The 12,002-nt window shown below is 39.5% G+C and overlaps 1 protein-coding gene across 4 annotated transcripts in view; it reads right to left on the bottom strand.

Annotated features, from left to right (window-relative positions):
* The window catches only part of senp6a (SUMO specific peptidase 6a), a 44,440-nt gene that overhangs the window by 28,258 nt on the left and 4,180 nt on the right, over positions 1-12,002 (bottom strand). For 2 of the 4 annotated variants that reach the window (XM_028605511.1, XM_028605512.1), the window contains exons 2-5: positions 8,056-8,149; positions 5,696-5,759; positions 5,066-5,172; positions 4,104-4,259 (exon numbers count right to left, since the gene is read on the bottom strand). In XM_028605511.1, the coding sequence (XP_028461312.1) occupies positions 4,104-4,259; positions 5,066-5,172; positions 5,696-5,759; positions 8,056-8,149 (421 nt within the window). The remainder of the gene's footprint in view (positions 1-4,103; positions 4,260-5,065; positions 5,173-5,695; positions 5,760-8,055; positions 8,150-12,002) is intronic. The other 2 variants (XM_028605514.1, XM_028605513.1) reach the window with 2 other exon arrangements.

Below are 12,002 nucleotides of genomic sequence, written 5' to 3'. Positions count from 1 at the left end.
AGAGTCTGGTAGGACCAGGCTAATGGACCAGAGTCTGGTAGGACCAGGGACCAGTGGTATCAGAGTCTTGTAGGACCAGGCTAGTGTACCAGAGTCTGGTAGGACCAGGCTAATGGACCAGAGTCTGGTAGGACCAGGCTAGTGGACCAGAGTCTGGTAGGACCAGGCTAATGGACCACAGTCTGGTAGGACCAGGGTAGTGTATCAGAGTCTGGTAGGACCAGGCTAGTGGACCAGAGTCTGGTAGGACCAGGCTAATGTACCAGAGTCTGGTAGGACCAGGCTACAATTTTATAGCATTTGAAAAAAAAAATTTTTGTAATGGTTTTAAAACAGTATCCTGATCAAACTTTGACATATACCAGTCTGTGATTCACTCAACATCTTCTGATCTTAACAATTAGTCAAAATAATTAATCATTTCTGCTTTTCTTTTAAACTAAAAAGGTTAAATTAGGTTTATTGACCGTGAATAAAAAAAAAAAAAAAAAAAAAAAAGCATCAGAAAAAGTGAATAAAACGTCAGAAAAAGCGCAAGAAAAAGTTCATTTTCAATGTTGACCCAGAAGGACAACAAGTTCATGGTGGACGGGAAGACAACACAAGGGTTAATAAAAACAATAAATATAAAAAAAAGTGACCTTTTCACTGTTAGTCCCATTTGCTGTTACAGGTCATTCATGATCATCAGATGAGAAATTACAGCTGTAGAAACATTTAAAAGTTACAGGTGATAGATTCAATGTTTTTAAATGAGTTTTTCTAAAGATAGCAGTCAAAACTAGCGTTTAATTGCACATTGCGACGTGCTCTCTAGGACGGTAAACCTTCAAATGAATCTTTGAATAACTGACAGTGACTGTGAGCTGCAGCTTTGCTGAGGCTGGTACACATATGAATCAGTTATGAGCTGCTGCAGTCGGTGTGAACGCAACCTGAGCGGGAAAAAGGGTTTTCATGTTTTCAAAGCTATCACGGACACGGTGCTGTGGAGGGATCTCCAGCACTGCCGGTTGAAACATCGGCTTTCCAGTTCTGTTCCGAAATTCTATTTAACACCAAAAATGAAAAATGTGTATGCCATGGTCTGGGTGAATACTCCAATAAACAATAAAAATACAATACAATAAAACAATAAGGAAATGTGGATCTGTTATTTCCAACACTGTGAGGTGCTCCAGTGCCCCGTCCTCTGAACACCACAGGATGGCGCTAACACACACGCTGCAAGAAGTAAGTATTATGGCGCGTTCTTTTTGTCCACCGAAGTCGATTTACGAGTCGTTTTCCAGAGTTACGAACCGGAAGTTGCAAAAAGAACGCAACCGAGGTCGTATATATACGACTCATCAAGTCGTCTGAACTCAGAGGACCCCGAGTTCACTTTCAAAGATGGCTACGTCGTGCATCACACGTATTAAACATGGTTTTCTACAATTTTAAGCACTTTTGTCTTTGTTGTAACCAAATGAAGAAGTCGTACACATAGCGCTGTATACTACTACCTATAGACATGTCTCTACAGTCTTATTAGGAGTTAAACATAGTGCTGTATACTGCTACCTATAGACATGTCTCTACAGTCTTATTAGGAGTTAAACATAGTGCTGTATACTACTACCTATAGACATGTCTCTACAGTCTTATTAGGAGTTAAACATAGTGCTGTATACTACTACCTATAGACATGTCTCTACAGTCTTATTAGGAGTTAAACATAGTTAAACCTATAGACATGTCTCTACAGTCTTATTAGGAGTTAAACATAGTGCTGTATACCTATATAGACATGTCTCTCCAGTCTTATTAGGAGTTAAACATAGTGCTGTATACTACTACCTATAGACATGTCTCTACAGTCTTATTAGGAGTTAAACATAGTGCTGTATACTGCTACCTATAGACATGTCTCTACAGTCTTATTAGGAGTTAAACATAGTGCTGTATACTGCTACCTATAGACATGTCTCTACAGTCTTATTAGGAGTTAAACATAGTGCTGTATACTGCTACCTATAGACATGTCTCTACAGTCTTATTAGGAGTTAAATACCGCCTGATTAGTTATTTTGGAGCTCGTGCAGCTGAAATTGGCTCGAGACACTCTGTTGCTATGTGACAACAATGGCTTTAAGCCGAGTCTTGAGCAGAAAGCAGAGCAGTAGCCTAACGTTAACATTAATCAAAACCTAATTTTCATGTATCAAACTGTGAAATATATTTATGTAATATGTCAATAACTGGGTGAATAGAATCCTAAACGTTACTAAAAATGTTACAAAAATCCATCTTTTCTCCGACTCGTAGTATTGTGACAAAAAGAACGCAACAACCCCGCGGTTACTCGTTTTTCGACATGGATGTGACGTCACACTCGAGCTACTAGTCGCGATTACAAGACAAAAAGAACGCACCATTAGTGATCTTCTGAGCTGACTTTAGCTTCTATGAAGGCTGCTCTTTGTATCCTCGCTCCTAGCTCCTCAATTATTAGTGAAAAACCTGTTCCTGTGCAAGTACTGTGTTGCTCTTGTTAATCCCCTCATTAAGCTTGAAAATACCAAACAAATATAGGTTTTCATGAAAACAAACAAGCCCTCAAAACATTTGGCATCACGCTCAGATCACGTTTGAGCAAATATTTGAAAAAGATTGTTAGCAGTTGGGCTTGGGTCGAGCCTGAAAGCATCAGGCCGATTTGGACTAGGACTGACATTTAAATTAAAGCCAAACCACGGCAGCGACATTCAGATAAACACCGGCTTCTACTAACACTCTAAATCAGCGTCTCTCAAAATGGGGGTACGCGTACCCCTAGGGGTACTTTGGAGTACTGCAGGGGGTACGTGAGATAGAGTTGCAAAAATGCTAAATTTAAAAAAATATGTCATGCATTATTCTGAAAATATTTACACTATAATAATCAATGATCTTAGTGCTGGATTCTAAACATTTGAAACGTAGCATTTAAAATGTTTTTCAGTTACATGGTTGTTGTTTAGTAAATGTATCACTGCCAGCGCTGTATGGTAGCCTGTATTGTTTTAGGACTACTTGGCTTAAAAAAACAATTCAAAAGGGGTTACAATATTGAAAAACCGTTGAGAACCACTGCTGTACAACTGTTAAAAAGTGTCAAACATTTAAGCAGCGTTACTGCTTCCTTGTGCAGTAGTGCAGTTTTGGTCACAGTCATGCATGAGCTGCATTTTACACGAGATTTAAAAATAAATAAAGGAAACCACACACTGACATAAAGTCCCACAGCATGTCGACAGAGATGCTGCTGCATCTGCTGCTGCTGCTGGGGGGGGGGACGACACACACACATAAAAAGAGCGTGAAATGAGATCCAGTCTGTGAACTCGGGAGTGATGCAGCTGGATCAAAGTCTTACCTTTCCTTCAAGTCAAGGCTGCTTGAAGATAAAAATCAAAAAAGGGAAAAACTTCTTACTAATGCAGCAGTTCATTGGTTTGTTCTTTTTACAGCCTACACTTCCATTAAAAGGGATTTTATATTCATAATTTATTTGAGTCATTTTTTATGGATAAAAAGTAAAACATTCTCTAACTCCTAACTCCTTAAAGGTCCAATGTGTAGGAATGTCTCCCATTGAGCATTGAGATTGTATATCGCAATCAACTCTCTTGCACCACGCAGTTCTACAGCTATGGTAGCCTTCACGCTTCAAAAAGCCAGTCTTTTGCTTTTTTCAATATCCTTTTTCTGGGCAAAGATCCTGAAACTTGGATTTTGAATACTTGTTTAAAAGGTGAAGTGGCAATTGGGAGAGTTTAGTTCCCCAAACTTAGAGCGTGATTAATCCCCAAATAAGAGTTATTTTAAGTAAGTTGAGATGGGAAAGGAGAGGAGCACAAGTAAAGGCCAATTTATACTTCTGCGCTAAATCGACGCTGTGGCTACCTGCGCAGGTACGCGGCGATACGGACCCTACGCCGTAGCCTGACGTGCACCTCACGAAAAATGGAACGCTTGGTAGCGTTGCATTCCCCTCCACCCCCGACTCATTTCCTGGTTCTCCTTCTCCACAAAACAACATGAAATCAAGGAGAGGGTTAACTTCTCCTGCTCCGTCTTACCTTTGGACTGGTTTCCTTATTGCGGAGGGCATTTGTGCGTGCTGAAAGTGTCGCCCTTGTAAAACGATTCCTGGCGAAGGCGCGGGGCGGCTGATGATCAAATAGTTGGTTCTGTTGGGCATGGGCGAGGACGTTGCTACGGTGAGAGGGACCTCGCTGCGGGAGAGGACGACACGTAAAAAGACAGTCGGGTCAACCTGAGGCTTCAGAGGCAATAAAAGAACACGACACAGCAGGAGTTCTCAAACCTATTAATAAAGTGAAATGTCTGGGTACAAAATTAAAACTTTGTCTTCCGTTGAACACAGTGTATTTTGATTTTTAAACCTACTGCACAGTGGCAGGGAAAGGGATTTCTAAACTGCACTTTTTGTCCTTGACTACTCATAAAAAAAAAAAGCTCATACCACAGAAACGTTATGACCATTGAATATTTTAGTGGTTTTAAAAAAAACTTGACTTTTTCAAAGCGCGGTAAACCTTGAAACCGGTTACTGGCCCATGCCTATTGGCAGGTATAGATTTATCATTATTATTCAGGTAGAAGCAACAAGTAAAACATGATTCTTCTCACAACAAATATTACATTTGTGAACTAAAAGCAGAAATGAAGTCATTTATTCCAATGTTTCTGACTTGTTTTTATTTCTAAATCATATATACATATATATATATACATATATATATACATACATATATACATATATACACATATATATACACACATATACATATATATACACACATATATATATATATATATATATATATATATATATATATATATATATATATATATATATATATATATATATATACACACACATATATATATATATATATATATATATATATATATATATATATATATATATATATATATATATATATATATTCCAGACTTTTAGAGCTGTGAAGCAACACTGCAGAGTTTATATGAATATACGTAAAGCGTTCTGTACCTGAGCCTTTTGGGCGGCAGCTTGTTCAGAGGCCTCATGTGATTATTTGGCCGGTTTTCATACGTTCTCAAAGGATCAGAGGAATTGAAGGGCCTAAGAGTGGGAGACTGAGCAGACGACACACATACACATTTATATATATATATATATATATATATATATATATATATATAAAAAAGAACATATTAGTGTAGATGTAGCCTAAGATTTCATGTATAACGGGCGCCCGGATAGCTCAGTTGGCAGAGCAGGCTCCCATATATAGAGATTTACTCCTTGATAATAATAAAAAAATAAAATATAGATAAATAAATGCCATGTATTACCAGCTGTCTTTTCTGACATTAATCAAATCCAGAGTGAATGATATCCTTTCAGAGGCCAACATACCCCCCCCCACCACAACAGCCTCCGCCCCAGAGGCCTCCCGTAGCCCCCCAGCAGCGTTAGCTCATGTACCGCCAGGGTCCTTTGGGTAGCACCTCTCTGCAGCACCAGGCGCCAGCCAGGCTTTGGCGCTGTCTGCAGGGCTAATCGGAGAGCTCCCACCCCCCCCCCCCCCCCCATTGGGAGCCAACATCATTGGGGGTGAGTCAGAAAACGAGAGGGAGTTCAAGGAGAGTGGTTTACCTTTTTCTCCTCGGGGGAGGTGGGCTGCTGCCGGTCCATCTCCTCCGTGCTCATCACGCTCGCACTGACAGGAAACACAAACGATACAAACGTATTACAGTCAGAATGTGTGTACGTATGTGTGTGTACACTACCGGTCAAAAGTTTGGGGTCACTTAGAAATTTCCATTCCAGACAGAATACCAGCAGAGATCAGTTGCATTGTTTTTTTTAATCAGGGCAGCAGTTTTCAGATTACATTATGTGCTTACATAATTGCAAAATGGTTCTCGACTGTTGTAGACAGAAGTGGCTGAAGAAATGCTTGAAATTCATGCTTTTTGTTCTAAACGTCATACCCAAATTAAAAGTGGTACAGCTCCCATATACTTTGACACTCAGGGGTGTGCCTGATATCATTGGAAAGGAAACACTCAAGTTGTGTCAGGGTGATTCTAGGCCTTACTGACACAGAGTTACAGAGGCTAGAATGGAGGTGTTTTATTTCTGTCCAAGTTATAAATCTGTAAAATTATTAAAATACAATGCTGTAAACACATCTGACAGGTGACAGACAACACAGCATTAGCCACATGTCTCAGCTTACTACAGAAAAAAATTCAGAAGCTAAAAGACTCAAAAATGGATTTTATATGAATTCTTTTCTACAAATACGTCTGTGCGTTTTTTTATTTCTATTTGAAAAGTGCAAATAAAAAAGCCAAAAAACTACAAAATACAACACTTCTCAAATACACAAACAAACCCACATCAATCACCTTTCCAATGATATCAGGCACACCCCTGAGTGTCAAAGTATATGGGAGCTGTACCACTTTTAATTTGGGTATGACGTTTAGACCAAAAAGCATGAATTTCAAGTGTTTCTTCAGCCACTTCTTTCTACAACAGTCGAGAACCCTTTTGCAATTATGTAAGCACATAATGTAATCTGAAAACTGCTGCCCTGGTTAAAAAAAACAATACAACTGATCTCAGCAGGTATTGTGTCTGGAATGGAGTGGAAAGGAAATTTCTAAGTGACCCCAAACTTTTGACCGGTAGTGTACATATGTGTGTGTGCATGCGTATACATCTGTGTGTGTGCGTGCGTATACGCGTGTGCGTGTGTGTGTGTACATATATTTGTGTGTGCGTGCGTATACATATGTGTGTGTGTGTTTGTGTGTGTACTCTACTTTAAAACATTTACACGTCTTTCTGTGTTCAGTTAGGCCTGCACGATTTGGGGAAAAATATGAATCACGATTTTTAGCTTAGAATTGATATCACGATTCTGTCACGAAGCGTAATGTTTATTGCACACATGAACCATGACAAAACTTAACAAATTGGCAGCACCAAACAGATTTTTTTGCATCCCCAAAAGCCTGTAAACATGGAGGCTTCAATGAATAAAGAAAATAAAGTACATACTGGCCATTTAAGTACAGTAGGCTACCAAAAATAGTAACCTATAACACATTGAACTAAATATGGCCCTGATACAGGCTCTATCTGAACTCCTTGAACATGTCTTTACATAATTAAAACATGTCGATGTCAAATGCTTTCAATAATTTAATTGGAGAAAAAAATAAATCAGTCATTTAAAAATTTAAAAAATTTAAAATCACGAAAAGGGGTGAATCGAGATTGCGATTTTATAGTGATTTATCATGCAGGCCTAGTATCAGTAGGTATGAAATGACAAAGTGGATTCTAGGGTTTGACCGATACCACACTGCTGTTACTTTGATTCTGTAGTTTTAGTACTTAACGTGCCAACAGCTGATATTTCAAGCAAGACATTTGAGCTGGGCTTTTTGGGAAACACTGATCAACATTTTCCCCATATTCTGACATTTTAGAGACCAAACAACTAATCCATTCATCCAGAAAATGAAAATATCCGTTAGTTGTTAGTAGCCCTAGACCTTTTTTACTATTTCCTAAATTGTATACCCTAATCAATTGATTGATAACATTTAAACAGATGAATAAAAAGAGAAAAATCATATCTTAAAATCAAGATGAAATGTGCAAAAAAAAAAAGAAGCATTTAAACCATTTAAAAAGGAGCAAAGAAAGCTGCATTTCTTTGAAGGTTTATCTTTTGTTTTTTCCCCCGATCAGGACGAACCGCGATGATTAAATAAAACAGCCGACATATCGGTCCAACCCTAGCAGACTCGGATTTGTAAAAACAGAGGAGGGGATGTTTTGTGTGTCCGCGCAGATCTGTACTGCTGCACTGAAAAAGACCTCACTGAGAGACGGGAATAGCTTGCTCATCAGCAGAGGTGTCACTGGGGTCTTTTTCCTGTGCGTGTGGTGGGCGAGTGATGCAGTGCAGCGCTGGGGAGGAGAGAAGTGCTTACTCATGACTCCTTTCTTCTTCACTGTCACCAGAAAGAGAAAAGCTCCAGTTGTGCTTGTACCCTCCATCTCGTCTGGTCCCTGATCTATCCAGGGCTTGAATTGGAACAATAAACCAGACTCACATCAGCGGAGCAACACACAACAACACATCAGCTGAAATGAAAGCCTCATTTCGGAGGGGGGGGCTCATCATTTCAACGAGATGATTTGAAAAAACTGGTAACAATTACAGGGTTTTCCCTTCCAGTATAAGGCTTAGGCCAGAAACACGCTGCAGCGCCACGAATAGTCGAGAAAATGGGGATGTTTTAATTTCGGCGCCCATGTTATTCAAAATCGGTCCGCCCGCTGTCGGCTGCAATCGTTTCGGCGTCTCCTATATTTCTTGTGTCAAGCCAGGCAGGTTATCACATACAAGAAGGACACAGTGCAGCTGGACACTCTACAAAATAAACCAAATTTCAAAATAAAACACCCAGGTTTATGGGGATTTTGGCTGTCTTGACTTCTCCGCTGTGTCTAGGGGTGTTGAAATTAATCAAATAATCGATGCATGAAATCGTGGACATAGACGATGCTGCATCGATAATCGGCCGGGCTCATAATCGATTATTTCTGTTTACAATGTAATGTAGGCCTAACAACATTTCTGTTTAACATATTCTGGTATGTTTTGCACATTCAGGAAATGCCATGTGCTCAGTGCTGTATAGTTTTATGTATCCAATTTATTTAGTATTAGAGCACTGCAGAATGTTTGGTTTATGGAGCTTGAAAAACTATGAATTAAATATCCTACATTGCTGTAATAGAAAAATGTATTTGACGCATCGCAATGTATCGAGTTATCGAATCGCTGACATGATAATCGTAATCGAATTGGAGATCAGTGGAGATTCACACCTCTAGCTGTGTCTACAGAGAGACATGCAATCAGGCACACGCGGACACACACGGACACACACACGGACACACACACGGACACACACGGACACACACACACACAGTATTTGCGGTGCTTCAGCGTGCAGTGTGTTCCTGGCGTTATGCTCAGCACCCAGGCCGTAAAATCAATGTGAGGATTAAAACTAACTAAATTACTTTTCCCAGGTCTAATGATTGTACTTGGTCCCCTTACTACTAACTTAGGGAAAACACTGCAATTAGCAAAAGGAGAACTTTAGGTTCCTTGCCAATTTTATTTGCAAATATTCAACAATTTATTCAAAAATATTCATAAATAACAACAACAAAAATACACTCATGTCACTGCGGTGAAGTTTGGGCAAAGGGCATGTTTATCTTTCTTTTTGCAGACTCAATTAAAATCAACTGATTCTTTTAGTTGTGGCCAATAAGCATGTATGGTGAAATCCGCTGGATAATACAAATAACCCTCTGTAAATAAAGACTATTATTACCAACAAATATGATTTGTGACATGAGAGTAGGTATAAAAGTGCTGCATATGTGTATTTTTTTCATAGTTTCATCAACTTCAGAGGAAAAGGACATTCAAGTCATTGTCAAAATGCTGATTTCCCCAAAAACGTTAACAGTGCTGGACATATAACAGATTATAGATGACATATTCATCGATACACTGACCGACATTTGCTATTATTATTTTGGGGTGGGTGCCAACGTAAAGACAAAAGCGTTCCATGTGTCCATTCAGCGTGCTTATAGTCTGGATCAATGAGAATAATCGGCAGAGGATGTCCCTCTCCTTCCTCTCTCTGCTTGATGCCATTCTCAAACTCTGAGAAACAACGACAAACTTCGAACTAGCAAGCTACACGCTGAAAATGGCATTTTTTGAAGAAAATTTGGATGGTGGAACAAGGCGGGCCTGCTTGGTTCTTTTGGGGAATGATTGTAAAGGATTTACAAAGACTATGTTTAGGTCATTTCCTCTCTAACTGGGATGTTTTGGGACCGATTGGTGGGATTGCTGTGGATGAAGTACACACGGAGACACACGGGTAAGAGCCAATGAGGTTGAACCATGTATCAGCTCATTTAAATAGCTCACGTTACTGTATCGTGTGTGTGTCTGTGTGTGTGTGTGAACAGTTAACTTCATTTAATATTGTCTGTGGCGTTTTGGCGAAAAACCGGATCCTGATTGATTTCTTCCATAAATTACATGATATACTAATTCTGCTTTAAATTGGTTCTCGCAGAGATTTGCGGTGCATATTTTGTCATATAAATCCGAATGCGTCCCGAACAGTGAGGCAGCTGCACATTTTTAAAAGGTCCCATGACATGGTGCCCTTTGGATGCTTTTATATAGGCCTTAGTGGTCCCCTAATACTATATCTGAAGTCTCTTTTATATAGACCTTAGTGGTCCCCTAATACTGTATCTTAAGTATCTTTTATATAGACCTTAGTGGTCCCCTAATACTGTATCTTAAGTATCTTTTATATAAACCTTAGTGGTCCCCTAATACTGTATCTTAAGTATCTTTTATATAAACCTTAGTGGTCCCCTAATACTGTATCTGAAGTCTCTTTTATATAAACCTTAGTGGTCCCCTAATACTGTATCTGAAGTCTCTTTTATATAGACCTTAGTGGTCCCCTAATACTGTATCTGAAGTCTCTTTTATATAGACCTTAGTGGTCCCCTAATACTGTATCTGAAGTCTCTTTTATATAGACCTTAGTGGTCCCCTAATACTGTATCTGAAGTCTCTTTTATATAGACCTTAGTGGTCTCTCTCTCTCTCTCTCTCTCTCATGGGTGGGCAAAGCAGAGAAAGGGGAGGTAACCTTTCTCCTTATGACCTCATAAGGAGAAGATTCCTGATTGGCCCATCTGAGCTTTCATTTTCTCAAAGGCAGAGCAGGATACCCAGGGCTTGGTTAGGGACCATAGGCAGGCTGGGGGAACTCATATTAATGTTAAAAAAAAACTCATAAGGTGAAATGTTCATGCCATGGGACATTTAACATTTGGGAGAAAAAAAGGGGAATAAAGTTTTGGCCCTGAGTTAAGGTTTCAAAATGGGGGAGAAAAGGTATCATCTGGTATCTGCATCCCCAGACACACGTCTGTCAAATAGAGAAATGATCGTGTAGTCTGATCCCAGCACGAGACAAACTTGACAACATTAGAGCTGCAACGATTAGCCAACTTATCGGATTAGTCGATCGATAGAAAAATAATTGGGAAATATTTTAATTATAGATTAACAGTTGAAGTCATTTTTCATGCAGAAATGGCAGAAGATGCCGTTTTCAGCCTCTAAAATATGGGGGTTCATTGCTTTTCTGAATCTCTTTGGGTTTAGGACAAAACAAGACATGTAAAGACACCACCTTGGACTTCGAGAAAATATTTTCGGACATTTTATAGACCAAATGATTATGAAAATAATCGTTACCTTTGTCTGGGAAGCTGGACGGCTCTACATAGAGCTTTGATACCAACCAATAAGACATGTTTTGCATCTCTTTTTGTATTCTTCCTCCTTCTCAACAGGCTGCACGGAAATCAGGTTCAAAGTGTGGACTGATTACAGCCCGCTGGTGCATTCAGGTGCAACTGTTTCGGAATAATGCCTTCCCCCTAAAGCATTTGGCGATAAAACATCCGTTATCTCAATGCCGAATAATAAGCACCGCCATCATTCTGCAGTAAAGCTGGAAGCAGAATGACAGCACTATCGATCAGGCGGCGCCATAAAAAGCCAATCAAACCGGAGGGATCAAGGTAATCTACTTCCACCGGCAGATTATGGGTCCACGTGGAGAAGAAATCCTCCTTACAGTGTAAACAAACCCTAAAAGGACGGCAGGGAAACTTTAAATTTTAAGTGTGAGACGGTGGCTTTCACTTTTTGAAGAATTGGGGACAAAAAGTGTTTTTTAAAATAGAGCTCTGACAGGTTGGTTCCTCTGTTATGTTATAGGTGTACCGAGTCGACCGAGTCTGG

This window comes from Perca flavescens, chromosome 18 (genome assembly GCF_004354835.1).
Source record: "Perca flavescens isolate YP-PL-M2 chromosome 18, PFLA_1.0, whole genome shotgun sequence".
NCBI lineage: Eukaryota > Metazoa > Chordata > Actinopteri > Perciformes > Percidae > Perca > Perca flavescens.
This window is presented reverse-complemented; position numbering and strand designations above follow the sequence as displayed.